Source organism: Phaenicophaeus curvirostris, chromosome 4, assembly GCF_032191515.1.
Source record: "Phaenicophaeus curvirostris isolate KB17595 chromosome 4, BPBGC_Pcur_1.0, whole genome shotgun sequence".
Taxonomy (NCBI): Eukaryota; Metazoa; Chordata; class Aves; order Cuculiformes; family Cuculidae; genus Phaenicophaeus; species Phaenicophaeus curvirostris.
In genome coordinates, this window is record NC_091395.1 from 78,376,282 (window position 1) to 78,392,883 (window position 16,602).

At 62.8% G+C, this 16,602-nt stretch overlaps 2 protein-coding genes across 4 annotated transcripts; one reads left to right on the top strand and one right to left on the bottom strand.

Moving 5' to 3' along the window:
- Nucleotides 1-170: 170 nt before the first annotated feature.
- Nucleotides 171-7,491, bottom strand: NAGK (N-acetylglucosamine kinase). Of its 3 annotated transcripts, XM_069856655.1 has the most exons (10): nt 7,443-7,491; nt 6,347-6,431; nt 5,362-5,460; nt 5,132-5,273; nt 4,342-4,452; nt 4,150-4,262; nt 2,666-2,753; nt 1,397-1,494; nt 1,231-1,309; nt 190-449 (listed from the first exon to the last, which is right to left on the bottom strand). In XM_069856655.1, exons 1-10 carry the CDS (start codon nt 7,469-7,471, stop codon nt 262-264), a joined length of 1,032 nt encoding a protein of 343 aa, XP_069712756.1. In that variant the 5' UTR covers nt 7,472-7,491; the 3' UTR covers nt 190-261. The 3 variants fall into 3 exon arrangements, with proteins under 3 accessions (XP_069712757.1, XP_069712756.1, XP_069712758.1); XM_069856656.1 differs by lacking the exon at nt 1,397-1,494 and having other exon boundaries at nt 171-449; XM_069856657.1 differs by lacking the exons at nt 1,397-1,494; nt 2,666-2,753.
- A 1,111-nt stretch (nt 7,492-8,602) lies between these two features.
- Nucleotides 8,603-14,649, top strand: TEX261 (testis expressed 261). The gene is made up of 6 exons (XM_069854941.1): nt 8,603-8,714; nt 10,266-10,345; nt 10,616-10,769; nt 11,705-11,772; nt 12,412-12,514; nt 13,683-14,649. Exons 1-6 carry the CDS (start codon nt 8,645-8,647, stop codon nt 13,796-13,798), a joined length of 591 nt encoding a protein of 196 aa, XP_069711042.1. The 5' UTR covers nt 8,603-8,644; the 3' UTR covers nt 13,799-14,649.
- Nucleotides 14,650-16,602: the final 1,953 nt, after the last annotated feature.

Here is a 16,602-nt window from a genome sequence, read left to right on the forward strand (position 1 = left end):
CACCTCCCACTGGATCAGGGGCTCCCAGCCCCATCCAACCTGGCCTGGAACCCCTCCAGGGGTGGGACCTGGGGGTTCTGGTTGATGTCGAGGTGGAATCACGGCACCTTCACACCTTGGAACTCCCTGAGGCTCCACCTGGAGTTCCTCCTCGCCCCCCCCAGAGCTCGGCCACGACTCCAGGACGCTCGGAGTGTTTCTATTTCCCACAAACCCCAATTCCATCACCACCAGCACCGGGAAGGTCCCCTGAGCCCCCTGTTAGAAGACGTGGGTGTAGAAGACGTCGACGTTGCTGGCTTGGTCCAAGGGCAGCTCCTGACCGGCGTTCCTGGCGCCCAAACGGGCCGCGCCCAGCGCCGAGGAGCCTCTCAGCTTCAGGAGGCTGAAGCGGGTGAAGATGCCACCAGGCACCTTGTCCCGCGCCTCCTCCAGGGCACGGAGGAACCCTGGAACACAGGGAGGGTTGGGGTTTGAGGACCTCCAGGACCTCTTTGTCCCCCCAGTCCCTCCCAGTCACCCCCAGTTCCCCTAGTAACACACAGGGTTGGGTTTTGAGGACCTCCAGGACCTCTTTGTCCCTCCCAGTCACCCCCAGTGACACAGAGGGTTGGGTTTTGAGCACCTCCAGGACCTCTTTCTCTTCCCAGTCACCTCCAGTCCCTCCCAGTCCCCCCAGTGACACGTAGGGTTGGGTTTTGAGGATCTCCAGGACCTCTTTGTGCCCCCAGTCCCTCCCAGTCCCCTCCAGTGACCCATAGGGTTGGGTTTTGAGGATCTCCAGGCCCTCTTTGTCCATCCCAGTCCCTCCCAGTCCCCTCCAGTGACACGTAGGGTTGGGTTCTGAGGATCTCCAGGCCCTCTTTGTCCCTCCCAGTCCCCCCAGTGACCCATAGGGTTGGGTTTTGAGGCCCTCCAGGACCTCTTTGTCCCTTCCAGTTCCCCCAGTGACACATAGGGTTGGGTTTTGAGCACCTCCAGTCCCTCCCAGTCCCCCCAGTGACACGTAGGGTTGGGTTTTGAGGACCTCCAGGACCTCTTTGTGCCCCCAGTCCCTCCCAGTCCCCTCCAGTGACCCATAGGGTTGGGTTTTGAGGATCTCCAGGACCTCTTTGTCCCTCCCAGTCCCTCCCAGTCCCCCCAGTGACCCACAGGGTTGGGTTTTGAGGATCTCCAGGCCCTCTTTGTCCCCCCAGTCCCTCCCAGTCCCCCCAGTTCCCCCACACTCACCCCCCCGCAGCTGCTCCCAGCTCTTCCAGACGGAGCCCACGCAGACGATGGGTAACCCCAGGTCCCCCTGGAAGAGGCTCTGGGGGGGGACAGGCGGGGACCCCAAGGCTCAGGGGTGTCCCTGGGGGTCCCCGTGTCCCCCCCCCGTGTCCCCGTCCCCGCTCACCGCGTGGGCTCGGGGCAGCACGGCCCCCGCCTGGCGCCCCAGCTCGGCGCCCGCTCGCTCCAGGAGGAGGCGGCACAGGGGGTCCCCGGCCCCCGCACCTGGGGGACCCCGGGACCCCAGAGACCCCCAGTCACCACCAGTTCCTCCCAGTTCCCCTCAATTGCCCCCCAGTTCCTCCCAGTTCCCTTCAATCGCCCCCCAGTTCCTCCCAGTCCCCCCCCAGTCTCCCCATTCTCTCCCAGTCCCCCCCAGTTCCTCCCAGTCCCCCCCAGTTCCCCTCAATCGCCCCCCAGTTCCTCCCAGTCCCCCCCCAGTCTCCCCATTCTCTCCCAGTCCCCCCCAGTTCCTCCCAGTCACCCCCAGTTCCCTTCAATCGCCCCCAGTTCCTCCCAGTCTCCCCCATTTCCCCCCAGTCACCCTCAGTTCCCCCCAGTCTCCCCATTCCCTCCCAGTCACCCCCCATTCCCTCCCAGTCCCCCCCAGTTCCCCTCAATCGCCCCCAGTTCCCCCCAGTCTCCCCATTCCCTCCCAGTCCCCCCAGTCTCCCCCTCGTGTCACCCCAGTCCCTCCCAGTCCCCCCAAGCGGCCCCCAGTCTCCCCGGAGTCATCCCAGTCCCCCCAGTTACCCCCAGTCCCCCCTGAGTGCCCCCAGTTCCTCCAGTTACACCCAGTCTCCCCCCCGTGTCACCCCAGTCCCTCCCAGTCCCCCCCAGTCTCCCCAGAGTCATCCCAGTCCCCCCTGGGGCCCTCCAGTTCCCCCCAGTCCCCCTGAGTCACCCCCAGTCCCTCCCAGTCCCTCCCAGTCTGCTCCAGTTCCCCCCCAGTCCCCCCCAGTTGCCCTGAGTCCCCACCAGTCCCCCCAGTCCCCCCCAGTCTCCCCAGTCCCTCCCAGTCCCCCCAGTCCCCCCAGTCCCCCCCAGTCTCCCCAGTCCCCCCAGTCCCCCCCAGTCTCCCCAGTCCCTCCCAGTCCCCCCAGTCCCCCCCAGTCCCTCCCAGTCTCCCCAGTCCCTCCCAGTCCCCTCAGTTACCCCCAGTCCCCCTTGAGTCATCCCAGTCCCTCCCAGTCCCTCCCAGTTACCCCCAGTCTCCTGAGTCCCCCCAGTTCCTCCAGTCACTCCAGTCCCTCCCAGTCACCCGAGTCCCCCCGAGTCCCTCCCAGTCACCCCCAGTCCCTCCCAGTTCCCCCCCTCCGCCCCCTCTGCCTCCCCACTGTGCCCCCAGTGGGTCCCAGTCCCTCCCGGTGGGTCCCGGTGGGTCCCAGTCCCACACCCTGGGCCAGGCGGCGGCAGAACCCGGCGAACTTGGCCTTGTCGAAGGAGCGATAGAGGTGGGGCAGCAGCTCCAGCCGCTCCGAGATCTGGGGACACCTCGGTCACCACGGGACCTCCCGGGACCCCGACACCCACCCCAAAGCCCCCCCAGACCCCACCACCCCTCCTGGAGCTCCTCGGACCCCACCACCCATCCTGAAGCCCCTCCAGATCCCACCACCCATCCCAAAGTCTCCTCAGACCCCACCACACGTCTCAAAGCTCTCCCAGATCCCACCACCCGTCCTGGAGCTCCTTGGACCCAACAAACATCCTGAAGCCCCCCTAGACCCCACCACCCATCCCAGAGCCCCCCTAGACTTCACTACACATCCCAAAGTCCCCCTAGACCCCACCACCCATCCCAAAGCCCCCCACACCCCACCATCCACCCTGGAGCTCCTCAGATCCCACCATCCATCCCAAAGCCCCCCCAGATCCCACCACCCATCCCAAAGCCCCCCCAGATCCCACCATCCACCCTGGAGCTCCTCAGACTCCACCAACCACCCCAAAGCCCCCCCAGACCCCACCACCCATCCCAAAGCCCCCCCACACCCCACCATCCACCCTGGAGCTCCTCAGATCCCACCATCCATCCCAAAGCCCCCCCAGATCCCACCACCCATCCCAAAGCCCCCCCAGATCCCACCATCCACCCTGGAGCTCCTCAGACTCCACCAACCACCCCAAAGCCCCCCCAGACCCCACCACCCATCCCAAAGCCCCCCCAGACCCCACCATCCACCCTGGAGCTCCTTGGGCCCCACCACTCATCCCAAAGCCCCCCCCCAGACCCCACCACCCATCCCAAAGCCCCCCCCAGACCCCACCAATCATCCTGAAGCGCCCCCAGACCCCACCACCCATCCCAAAGCACCCCCAGACCACATCACTCATCCCAAAGACCCCCCAGACCCCACCATCCATCCCAAAGCCCCCCCAGATCCCACCACCTGTTCTGGAGCTCCTCAGACCCACCAATCATCCTGAAGCCCCCCAGACCCCACCACCCACCCTGGAGCTCCTCAGATCCCACCACCCATCCCAAAGCCCCCCCAGACCACATCACTCATCCCAAAGCCCCCTCAGACCCCACCAATCATCCTGAAGCCCCCCCAGACCCCACCATCCACCCTGGAGCTCCTTGGGCCCCACTACCCGTCCCAAAGCCCCCTCAGACCCCACCACCCATCCCAAAGCCCCCCGAGATCCCACCACCCGTCCTGGAGCTCCTCGGACCCACCAATCATCCTGAAGCCCCCCCAGATCCCACCACCCACCCTGGAGCTCCCCAGACCCCACCACCCATCCCAAAGCCCCCCTAGACTCCACCACCCATCCCAGAGCCCCCCTAGACTTCACTACACATCCCAAAGCCCCCCTAGACCCCACCACCCATCCCAAAGCCCCCCTAGACCCCACCACCCGCCCCAGAAGCACCTGGAAGTAGTCGAACATGGCCTGCTTGACGTAGCCGATGTCGTGGGGCGGCACCTCCAGGTTGTCCATGGAGTCGAAGACGGTCTTGACGGCCCGGTGGGCAATCCAGTAGGCTGCCAGGGGACCACGGAGCCCGTTGGAGCCCCGCTTGAGGTCCACCCTTGGCCCCAGCAGCCACCGAGGGGACCTCACCTGAGCCTTCGTCCCCCATCAGGTGTCCCCAGCCGCCACAGCCCCACTGGGACCCATCGGGGTTGAGGAGTTTGCAGTTGGAGCCGGTGCCCGAGATGAGGACGATGCCACCTGCGAGGACAGGGGACCATGGGGTGGACCTCAAAAGCCATCCAGTTCCACCTCTTGGACACCTCCCACTGGGTCTGGTTGCTCCAAGCCCCATCAACCTGGTCTTCAACCCCTCCAGGGACGGGATTTGGAGGTTCTGGTTGATGACAACTTAGAATTATGGAGTCATGGAAGAGTTTGGGTTAGAAGGGACCTCAAACCCATCCATTTCCCATAGGCAAGGACACCTCCCACTGGATCTAAGGTCCCCCTGGAGCCTTCTCTTCTCCTGAACGACCCCAGCTCTCCCAGCTTGGCCTCGGATGTGAGGTTCTCCAGCCCTTGGATCATCTCTGCGATGAGCCTGAAGGACCTTTCCAACCTTCACGATTCCATGACCCAACCCGGTCTTCAGCACCTCCAGGGACGGGATCTGGAGGTTCTGGTTGACCTCAAGTTACAATCATGGAACCATGGAAAGGTTTGGGTTGGAAGGGACCTCAAAGACCCTCCAGTTCCACCTCCTGGACACCTCCCACCGGATCTGGTTGCTCCAAGCCCCATCAACCTGGTCTTCAACCCCTCCAGGGATGGGATCGGGAGGTTCTGGTTGACCTCAAGTCGCTACCATGGAACCGAGGGAAGTTTTGGGTTGGAAGGGACCCTTGGAGCCCCCTCCCAGCCGCGTGACGTCTCCTACCGCGGTCGGTGGCGGTGGCCATGGCCCCCAGGGCATCGTTGGTGAGGCAGAAGCTCTGGCTGAGGTGGGGGTAACGGCGCGAGAGCTCCTCCACCAACGTCCTGATGGCGTCCTCCTGGTCACCTCCGCTCAGGGACAAGCCCTGCCCCGCGCCGGACACCCCGGGTCACCTCTAGGAGGTCCACGCTGGAGCTCCGGTTGGGGGTTGGGGGGGTGGGGTTGGGGCTCACCAGGGAGCGGAGGGGGACGCGGGGGTCGGCGCCGGCCTTGGTCTTGGCGTCGCTCACCATGCGCTCGATCCTCTCCAGGCAGCGCTCGGGGCCGATCAGCTGGGGACACGGGGACATCAGAGCCACCCCCGGGGGGGGACAACGGAAGGTTCACCACCCCCGGCGTCCCACCAGCCGCTCCGGGGGCTTCAGAGCAGCCGGGTGGGGGAAACGGGAGAACGGGGGACCACCAGGAGAACCTGGGACCACCAGGACCACCTGGAAGAAGCAGGAGAACCTGGGACCACCAGGACCACCTGGAAGAAGCAGGAGAACCTGGGACCACCAGGACCACCTGGGACAACCAGGACTGCCTGGAAGAACCACAAGAACCTGGAAGAACCAGGACCACCTGGGACAACCAGGACAATATGGGACAACCAGGACTTCCTGGAAGAACCACAAGAACCCGGAAGAACCAGGACAATATGGGACAACCAGGAGAACATGGGACAACCAGGACTGCCTGGAAGAACCACAAGAACCTGGAAGAACCAGGAGAACATGGGACAACCAGGACCATTTGGGACAACCAGGACTGCCTGGAAGATCCAGGACCACCTGGGACAACCAGGAGAACATGAGACAACCAGGACTGCCTGGAAGAACCACAATAACCCAGAAGAACCAGGAGAACATGGGACAACCAGGATGGCCTGGAAGAACCACAAGAACCTAGAAGAACCTGGGACCACCTGGGACAACCAGGAGAACATGGGACAACCAGGACCACTTGGAAGAACAATGATAACCTGGAAGAACCAGGAGAACATGGGACAACCAGGACTTCCTGGAAGAACCACAAGAACCTGGAAGAACCAGGACAATATGGGACAACCAGGACCACCTGGGACGACCAGGACAGCCTGGAAGGACCACAATGACCCGGGAGAAGCAGGAGCACGTGGGCCCCGTCCCCGTGTCCCCGTGTCCCCTGTCCCCTCACCCAGTGGTTGGTGCTGGGTCCCTCGCTCTCGGCCTGGAGGCGCCCGTCCTCGCTCACCAGCACCACGTGGGAGTGGGTGCCACCCCTGGGGACAGGGACACGGCCACTGGGACACCCCAGGGGACACGGGGACAGGGGGACAGGGACCCCCAGGCATGGGGGACATGGGGACACGGGGACAGGGACCCCCAGCCATGGGGACGTGGGGACACAGGGACCTGGGACAGGGGGGACAAGGGGACACTGGGATGGGGGGACACAGGGACAGGGACCCCCAGCCATGGGGACATGGGGACAGGGACCCGGGACAGGGGGACAGAGGGACACAAGGACAGGGACCCCCATCATGGGGACATGGGGACACGGGGACAGGGACCTGGGACAGGGGGGAGAAGGGGACACTGGGACGGGGACCCCCATCATGGGGACATGGGGACACTGGGATGGGGGGACATGGGGACAGGGGGGACATGGGGACACTGGGATGGGGGGACATGGGGACACTGGGATCAGGGGGACACTGGGATGGGGGGACATGGGGACACTGGGATGGGGGGACACGGGGACAGGGGGACATGGGGACACTGGGACATGGGGACACTGGGATGGGGGGACACGGGGACAGGAGGGACATGGGGACACTGGGATGGGGGGACATGGGGACACTGGGACAGGGGGACATGGGACAGGGGGGACATGGGGACACTGGGATGGGGGGACACGGGGACAGGAGGGACATGGGGACACTGGGACATGGGGACAGAGGGGACATGGGGACACTGGGATGGGGGGACAGGGGGGACATGGGGACACCGGGATGGGGGGACACTGGGACAGGGGGGACATGGGGACACCGGGATGGGGGGACACTGGGACAGGGGGGACATGGGGACACTGGGATGGGGGGACAGGGGGGTGGGGGGACCTTGGGGGGGGGACAGGGATGGGGACACTGGGGGGTGGGGCAGGACCATGGGTGGGGCCACCGGGGGGACGTGGGGTCCGAGGGGGGGGGGGCTGACAAGGAGGGGGGAACAGGCGTGGGGACCGTGAGGGGACACGGGGACAGGGCCCGGGGTCCCGGGTCCCCCCTCACCCCTCGACGCCCCCGAACAGCGCCGCCATCACCGCCCTCCCCGGCCTGAGGCCACGCCCCCCTCGGCGCAAGCCACGCCCCCAGCAGAAGCCACGCCCCTTCGCTCCCCGCCGCAGCCAATCAGAAGCCAGGATGCGCCTTAAGCCACGCCCACCGTGGCGCCCTCAGCCAATCAGAGCCCGGAGCGCGCCCGGAGCCCCGCCCACCCCCGCGCGCCCTCTGACCGCGCCGCGCCTGCCGGGTAAGCCACGCCCCCTTCGTCTCACGGGGACCAATCAGAGGGGAGAGCCCCTATGGCCACGCCCACTCTCGGATCCCAGCCAACCCGCGCCTCCCGCGCCTCCAGGCCCCGCCCCTCTCGGAGTAAGCCCCGCCTACAACCGCGCGCCCAGCCAATCAATGAGGCCACGCCCCCTGCCGGGCTCACCGGGGCGCGCCCTGGGTCCTAGTGCCGACCCGCCAGGGTGGACAGGGGGGACCCACAGCCGCCCCTAGAGCCCCGGTGGGGCGGGGCTGGGGATCTCCTAGAAGCCCATCTATGGGGTGTGTGGGGCAGGAGAACCTCATCTATGGGGTGTGGGGGGCAGGAGAACCTCATCTGTGGGGTTTGTGGGGCAGGAGACCCTCATCTATGGGGTGTGGGGGGGCAGAAGAGCTTCATCTATGGGGTGTGGGGGGCAGGAGAACCTCATCTGTGGGGTGTGGGGGGCAGGAGAACCTCATCTATGGGGTGTGTGGGGCAGGAGAACCTCATCTATGGGGGGCGTGGGGCAGGAGAACCTCATCTATGGGGGGCGTGGGGCAGGAGAACCTCATCTATGGGGTGTGGGGGGCAGGAGAGCTTCATCTATGGGGTGTGGGGGGCAGGAGAACCTCATCTATGGGGTGTGGGGGGCAGGAGAACCTCATCTATGGGGTAGGGGGGGGTCTGTGGGGCAGCGCTTGGGGGGCAGGGGCAGCTCTGTCTCCTCCCAGCCCGCAGGGGGCGCTGAGTCCTCCCGTCCCGTGGCGGGGGTGGTGGGGGGCGCAGTAGCCGGCGGTGACTCTCCTCCCTGCGCGTCCCGCTCCTCTCGTTGGTTCCGGCGGTGACGCTCCTCCCGGCGCGCTCGCCCGTCTCGCTGGTTCCGGCGCCGCGTGTGCTGAGGAGGAGGAGGAGGAGGAGGGTGAGGGGGGAGGCGGCGGCGGGTGCTGCCGGGGCCGCCATGTGGTTCCTCGCGGCGCTGAGCTGGCTCGCCCTCCTCATCCAGGTGGCCTTTGTCACCCTCGCCATCGGTGAGAGGCTCCCCGCAACGGGCACCGACCCGCTCGGCGCCCGCCGGGGCCTGCGGGACCGAGAATTCACGGGGGGGGCCTGAGGCCTGGGCGACCCTGAAGGCCTCGAGGTGCTGGGGAGGCCCCTGAGATGGGGGGGGGGTGTCCCTGGGTGCTCCAGGGTTTGGGGTTCGGGGTGACCTAGAATTTGGGGTCCCTGGGTGCTCCAGAGTTTGGGGAGGGGGTCCTGTGGGTCTCCCTGAGATTGGAGAGACCCTGAGGGTCCCTGGGCGCTCCAGAGTTTGGGGTCCTGGTTACCTAGAATTGGGGGGGTCACCTGAGGGTCCCTGGGTGCCCCTGAGCCTGGGGGGGTCCTTGATGCCCTAAATGTGGGGTCCCCTGGGTGCTCCCAAGACTGGGGGGTCCCTGGGTGCTCTAGAGTTTGGGGAGGGGGTCCCATGGGTCTCCCCTTGAGACTGGGGGCTCCTTGGTTGCCCCTGAGACTGAGGTGTTCCTGGGTGACCTAGAATTTGGGGTGCCCTTGGGGGAACCTGGCTGCCCCAGAGTTTGGGGTCCTGATTACATAGAATTGGGGGAGGTCCCCGAGGGTCCCTGGGGGCCCCAGAGTTTGGGGTCCTGTATGACCTAGAATTTGGGGTCCCCCTGAGGGTCCCTGGGTGCCCCAGAGTTTAGGGTCCTGGGTGACCTAGAATTTGGGGTCCCCTTGGGTGCCCCCTGAAGCCTCTGGGTGCCCCTGAGGTCCTGGGGAGCCCCAGAGATTAAGGGGATTCCTGAGGAACCCTGGGATCCTACAGATTGGGGGTCCCTGGGTGCCCCTGAGGATCCCCGGGGGCCCCAGAGTTTAGAGTCCTGTATGACCTAGGATTTGGGGTTCCCTGGGGTGCCCCCTGAAGGTCCTGGGTACCCCAGAGATTGGGGGCTCCCTGGGTGCTCCAGAGTTTGAGGAGGGGGTCCTCTGGGTCTCCCTGAGATTGGAGGTTCCTCAGTGCCCTAAACTGGGGGGGTCCCTGAGGGTCCCTAGATGCTGCAGAGACTGGGGTCCTGAGTGAGCTAGAATTTGGGGTCCCTTGGGGGCTCCAGAGTTTGGGGAGGGGGTCCTGTGACTCTCCTTGAGACTGGGGGGTTCCTGGCTGCCCCTGAGATCTTGGGAAGCTCCAAGGACTGTGGGTTCCCGGATGCTCCTGAGATCTTGGGAAGCTCCAAAGTCGGGGGGTCCCTGGATGCTCCTGAGATACTGGGAAGCTCCAAGGACTGGGGGTTCCTGGATGCTCCTGAGATCTTGGGAAGCTCCAAAGTCAGGGGGTTCCTGGATGCTCCTGAGATCTTGGGAAGCTCCAAGGACTGTGGGTTCCCGGATGCTCCCGAGATCTTGGGACGCTCCAAAGTCAGGGAGTCCCTGGATGCTCTAGAGTTTGGGGAGGGGGTCCCATGTGTGCTCCTGAAGCTCCTGGAGTTCTCCAGGGATTCGGGGTGTCCCCTGGGTGTCCCTGAGGTGCTGTGGGTGCCCTGGAGATGCTGGTGGTGGGACTGAGCCGGGTGTTTCTCCGTTAGCTGCTGGGCTTTACTACTTGGCGGAGCTGATCGAGGAGTACACGGTGGTCACCAGGAGGATCATCAAGTACATGATCTGGGTGAGTCCCCACGTCCACCATGACTGTGGAATGTTTGGGAAGCTCCTGCTTCTCCAAAGCGGCTCCGGTTCCCAAGGAACCTGGATTGAATTGGGAAACTGAGGCCCAACTGCAACGTTTCCCACCAGGAACCAGGTGGGATTCCTGCTTGGACCTTTCCCATGGGGCCAGCGCCACCAGGGAGGTGGGTTGGGAGATGTGAAGCTCTCGGAGAACACCAAAACCCACCTCGATCCTGCCCCGAGCAACTCTCGCTGTTCTCTCTTCCAGTTCTCCTCGGCCGTGCTGGTCGGCCTCTACCTCTTCGAACGCTTCCCCAGCTTCATGGTGGGCGTGGGGCTCTTCACCAACCTTGTCTACTTCGGTTTGCTGAGGACCTTCCCCTTCATCGTCCTCACCTCTCCCAACTTCATCCTCTCCTGCGGTGAGTGGGGCCTTCGCTTTCAGCTTCGCGGCCCTCGGGCTCCGAGCTTCGTGCCACGGTTCTCCTGCTTTGAGCTTCATGCCGTGGTTCTCAGGCTTTGAACCTCAGGAGGTTCAACCAGGCCAAGGGCAAGGTCCTTCACCTGGGTCAAGGAATCCATGGATTCAGTCCAGGTTGGGTGGAGAACAGCTTGGGAGCAGCCCTGAGGAGAAGGGCTTGGGGAGCTGGGGGAGGAGAAGCTCAACAGGAGCCACAATGTGCGCTCAGAGCCCAGAAACCCCCCGTGTCCTGGGCTGCATCCAGAGCCGCGTGGCCACCAGGGCCAGGGAGGGGATCCTGCCCCTCTGCTCCGCTCGGGGAGACCCACCTGGAGTCCTGGGTCCAGCTCTGGAGTCCTCAGCACAGGGAGGACATGGAGCTGGTGGAGCGAGTCCAGAGGAGGCCACGGAGATGATGTGAGGGCTGGAGAACCTCCTGTAGGAGGCTGAGAGAGCTGGGGTTGCTCAATGTGGAGGAGAAGGCTCCGTGGAGACGTTAGAGCAGCTTCCAGTAGGGAAAGGGGCTTCAGGAAAGCTGGGGAGCGACTTTGGATCAGGGAGGGCAGGGAGAGAACAAGGGGGAACGGCTTTAAATTGGAAGGAGATGATTTAGATTGGACATTAGGAAGAAATTCTCCATGCTGAGGGTGGGGAGGCCCAGGTTGCCCAGAGCAGTGGTGGCTGCTCCATCCTGGAGGGGCTCAAGGCCAGGTTGGATGGGGCTTGGAGCAACCAGATCCAGTGGGCGGCGTCCCTGCCCGTGGCAGGAGGTGGAACTGGATCCTCTTTGAGGTTCCTTCCCACCCAACCCATTCCATGGGGGTGGGATCCTCTTGGAGAAGCCGGCGTTGCTCCTGCGGGATCATCTCCTGACTCTGTTCTCTTTCCCTCTCCCAGTGCTGGTGATCTTCAATCACTACTTGGCCTTCCAGTACTTCGCCGAGGAATATTACCAGTTCTCAGAGGTGAGAGACCTTCGGGAAGGCCGCGAGTCGTGCTCTTCCAGCCGCCGCCGCGGGGCGGGAGGGAGGGAGGGAGAGGAAAAGGCCATTTTTTGCGGTCAGCGGCGAGACACACACGCAGGTTATTTTTTGCACAACTTCCCTGGGGGATCCCGTGCTCATTCCCTCGCAAGCGGCAGGAAAACAGCTTCTTTTCTGAGCTGTGGCCTCGGGGCGGAAGGAATAATGCGTTTCCAGCCTCGATTTTCGATCTGAAAATGAGGGAAAAGGGCAAATATTGTTATTTTTCATCCCTTCTGGCCGCTAACCGCAGTCATTTTCCCTTTTGGAATAAGGGTTTCTTGTTGTTTTTGCATCGCTGCTTCTCCTTTCTCGCTGCTCTTGCTCCTCCAGGGCAAGGATCTGCGTTCTGAGGGTGTTTGGGTAGCTGCAAATGTAAAAACACGAAGGAAAAACTGTTTTTTTCGGGATCGACTCAAGTTTTCTGGAGGTTGGGGTGGGCGCAGGGCGTTTCATTCCTGGTGATCGCAGCTCCTGGGGGGCTGGATTGGGATTTTCGAGTTTCCAGGGGTTCAGGAGGAGCCGCGGTGGTGCCCGTGGGTGCCCGCTCTGCCCTCAGCGCCCCTCTCGCTCCACACACAGGTCCTCGCCTACTTCACCTTCTGCCTGTGGTTGATTCCTTTCGCGTTCTTCGTCTCCTTGTCGGCCGGGGAGAACGTCCTGCCCTCCACGGTGCAGCCCGGAGGTGAGAATTCCCCAGGCTTCCGACAGCAGCTCTGCTCAAAACATCCTGTTCCTTCCTCATTTGTAGAATCACCAGGTTGGAAAAGACCCATCGGATCATTGAGTCCAACCATCCCCATCAATCCCTGACCCATGTCCCTCAGCACCTCGTCCACCCGGCCCTTAAACCCCTCCAGGGAAGGGGACTCAACCCCCTCCCTGGGCAGCCTGTTTGTGTCCAGTGACCCTTTCCGTGAAGTATTTTTTCCTGCTGTCCAGCCTGACCCTCCCCTGGTGGAGCTTGAGGCCATTCCCTCTCGTCCTGTCCCCTGTCCCTTGGGAGAAGAGCCCAGCTCCCTCCTCTCCACAACCTCCTCTCAGGGAGTTGCAGAGAGCAATGAGGTCTCCCCTCAGCCTCCTCTTCTCCAGGCTAAACCCCCCCAGCTCTCTCAGCTGCTCCTCTTCTTCTCCAGCCCCCTCCCCAGCTTTGTTGCTCTTCTCTGGACTCACTCCAGAGCCTCAACATCCTTCTTGTGGGGAGGGGCCCAGAACTGACCCCAGGATTCGAGGAGCGGTCTCCCCAGGGCCGAGGCCAGAGGGAGAAGAACCTCCCTGGCCCTGCTGGCCACGCCGGGTCTGATCCAAGCCAAGATGCCCTTGGCCTTCTTGGCCCCCTGGGCCCCTGCTGGCTCCTGTTCAACCAACCCCCCCAGGTCCTTCTCCTCCAGGCACTTTCCAGCCAGACACAGAAATTCCTGGCTTGGCCAGGTCCCTCTCTAGATCCTCCCCGCCCTCCATCCATGGATCCAGCCTGGCCAGATCCCTCTCTAGATCCTCCCTGCCCTCCAGCCATGGATCCAGCCTGGCCAGATCCCTCTCTAGATCCTCCCTGCCCTCCAGCCATGGATCCAGCCTGGCCAGATCCCTCTCTAGATCCTCCCTGCCCTCCAGCCATGGATCCAGCCTGGCCAGATCCCTCTCTAGATCCTCCCTGCCCTCCATCCATGGATCCAGCCTGGCCAGGTCCCTCTCTAGATCCTCCCTGCCCTCCAGCCATGGATCCAGCCTGGCCACATCCCTCAGACCATCCACCCAGGGGATTTATCTCCATTCCCAGGCCAGTCCATCCATCCCAGAGCTCCCAATCCATCACCACTTTACGTTTACTCTTTCTTCTTCTATCTCTGCAGACGATGTGGTTTCCAACTACTTCACCAAAGGGAAGCGAGGCAAACGCTCCGGGATCCTCCTCATCTTCTCCTTCATCAAGGAGGCCATCCTGCCCAGCCGACAGAAGATTTATTGAGCCGTCGGCTGCGGTGACGGAGCCGGGAATGCCCAGACTATGGGGACACCACGAGGTTTCGCCGTCCCCAGACCTCGCCCGCCCCCTCCTCTCCGTCTCCCGAAGGGATTTTGCTGGGAACACATAAACTGGGAAGCGAGCGGAGGTGCCGGCAGCGCTGGGAGAGGCGCTCGCTGCGGCCTTGTGCCTTTTGGCTCCGCTTTCCTGATTCCCGGGCTCCAGCGGGAGCGCGAGGAGGCTCTTCCCATCCAGGCTTTGTGCCTGGTGGCCTTTAGGGGGATCCGTTCCCTCGGTTTGGCAGCAGAATGTGCCGGACAAGTCCACACAGAGCCAGGAATTCCAACCAAACCAACCCATCCCGGCCAGGAGGTGACCTGGAGGGCCTCGGCAGCGCCTTTCGCTCGAGTTTAATGTTGGAAACGCCTGGATTTCTCCTTTCCGGGTTTTTTTTCCCTTTCTGGAGCGGCTGAGCAGGGCCCTGGGAAGAACTTTTCCGGAGAGCGATTCTCCGCTCCACCCCGCGGCGTTCCTGGAGCTGCTGAGCTCCCGGGACCTCCCTCCGTTCCTAAAAGGGAGGAAAAAAGGGATGATCCTACTGAGAAGGAGGTGAATTTTTTGTTCTTGTTCCTCGTAATCCTAAAAAAACGGGGGTTTTCCCCCTGTTTTTGCTTCGTTGTTGGCTTCTCTCAGAGGGGGCAGCACCAAAACCTCCGCGTGCTCGCCCGGAGCCGGGGCCGCGTGTGGTTTTAGTGCAGGAACACCTGGATTTTTGAGGAGTTTCCAAGGAAAACGGTTCATTTTGGGGCCTGGAACTGCGGTTTCTGTCCAATAAAGGCTGTAGTTGGAGTTTGCCGGTGGGGAAAGCTCTTCCTGCTCATCGTGTTGAGTTGGGGAAGGAGCGGAGCGTGGAGGCTGGAGACACCGATCGTAGAATCATGGATTGGGTTGAGAGGGACCTCAAAGCCCAGCCGGTTCCAATCCGTGGGCAGGGACACCTCCCACTGGATCAGGGGCTCCAAGCCCCATCCAAGCTGGCCTTGAACCCCTCCAGGGATGGGGCAGCCACCCCTGCTCTGGGAAACCTGGGCCAGGGCCTCCCCACGTGAAGAATTTCTTCCTAATGTCCAGTCTAAATCTTCCCCTTCCAATTTAAAGCTGTTCCCCCTCGTCGCATCACTCCAGGCTCTTGGAAAAAGTCTCTCCCCAGCTTTCCTGGAGCTTTCTTTTCTCCAAGCTGAACAACCCCAACTCTCTCAGCCTCCTACAGGAGGTTCTCCAGCCCTCACATCATCCCCATGGCCTCCTCTGGACTCGCCCCACCAGCTCCATGTCCTCCCTGTGCTGAGGACTCCAGAGCTGGACCCAGGACTCCAGGTGGGTCTCCCCGAGCGGAGCAGAGGGGCAGGATCCCCTCCCTGGCCCTGGTGGCCACGCGGCTCTGGATGCAGCCCAGGACATGGGGGGTTTCTGGGCTGTGAGCACATCTTGTGGCTCCTGTTGAGCTTCTCCTCCCCCAGCTCCCCAGGTCCTTCTCCTCAGGGCTGCTCCCAAGCTTTTCTCCACCCAGCCTGGATTGAATCCATGGATTCCTTGACCCAGGAGAAGGACCTTGCCCTTGGCCTGGTTGAACCACATGAGGTTCTCACAGCCCCGCTTCTCCATCCTCTTCCTCTGTGTCCATCCTTTTCCTCTGCATCCATCCCTTCCACGTGGATCCATCCCTTCCCTCTGTGTCCATTCCTTCCACATGATTCCATCCCTTCCCTCTGGATCCATCCTATCTCTTTGGATCCAACACTTCCACATGGATCCATTGTTTCCCTCTGCATCCATCCTTTCCCTTGGGATCCATCCTTTTCCCTCTCCATCCATCCCTTCTCTCTCCATCCACCCCTTCTCTCTCCATCCATCCTTCCCTCTCCATCCAACCTTTCCCTCTGGATCCATCTCTTCCCCATGCATCCATCCTTTCCCTCTGCATCTCTTCCCTCTGGATCCGTCCTTCCTCTCCAGCCCGTCGCCCAAGCCACCCAGCTTGGGTCCATCACCAAACTCATGGATTCCCTCCATCCCCAACTCCCTCCCTGGTCAGGGCTGAGGCACGGATGCTCCGGGATCCACCAGCAGACGTGCTCCAGCTTGGGAAGAAGCTTGGCTGAGTCCCTCTTTAAGGCCCCTCCATTAACACGGAGCCGCGCTCCGCAGCGTCTCTGCTCCGGTGGCTTCGGAACAGCGTCTCCGTCCCGCAGGAGCCGAGCCGGCATCGATTTTCATGGATGTCTGAGCGGGTGCAGTCAGGGGAGAGGAATCCACTCGATACGGAGCGGGCGGTGGGAAAGGGCAGGACGCGATGAGCAACCGCGCTCCGTGACATTTACTGGGGAAGCTCCACTGGGCTGGAGGCTGGGGTTGTGCCCATGGACAGGAGGTCACAGGGAGCATCCAGGGAGCTCCAGGCCTGTCAGTCCGACCTCAGTGCTGGGGAAAGTCGTGGAAGAGGAGATCTTGAGTGCGATCATGGAGCCACATGCGAGAGAACCGGGTGATCAGGACAACATGGGTTCACAAACGGCAGGTCTTGCCAAATAACCTGATGGCCTTCTAGGACAAAGTGACTCGGCTGCTGGCTGAGGGAAAGGCTGTGGATGGATCTTCCTGGGCTTCAGTAAAGCCTTTGACACAGTTTCTCCCAGCATTCTGCTTGGGAAACTGTCACCTCTGGGCTGGACAGGAGAACGAGCTCCTGGGTGGAAAACTGGTTGGCTGGAGGGCCCAGAGAGTGGTGGGAAATGGAGTTAACTCCA

Coding starts and splice junctions, on each gene's coding strand:
- NAGK (XM_069856655.1), bottom strand. CDS start 7,471: ATGGCGGCGCTGTTCGGGGGCGTCGAGGG. Junction 2,754..4,149: donor CCATGTTCGACTACTTCCAG/GTGCTTCTGGGG, acceptor AGGTGTCCCCAG/ATCTCGGAGCGGCTGGAGCT. Junction 450..1,230: donor CTGGGAGCAGCTGCGGGGGG/GTGAGTGTGGGG, acceptor CCTGTGTTCCAG/GGTTCCTCCGTGCCCTGGAG.
- TEX261 (XM_069854941.1), top strand. CDS start 8,645: ATGTGGTTCCTCGCGGCGCTGAGCTGGCTCGCCCTCCTCATCCAGGTG. Junction 8,715..10,265: donor CTTTGTCACCCTCGCCATCG/GTGAGAGGCTCC, acceptor TTTCTCCGTTAG/CTGCTGGGCTTTACTACTTG. Junction 10,770..11,704: donor CAACTTCATCCTCTCCTGCG/GTGAGTGGGGCC, acceptor TCCCTCTCCCAG/TGCTGGTGATCTTCAATCAC.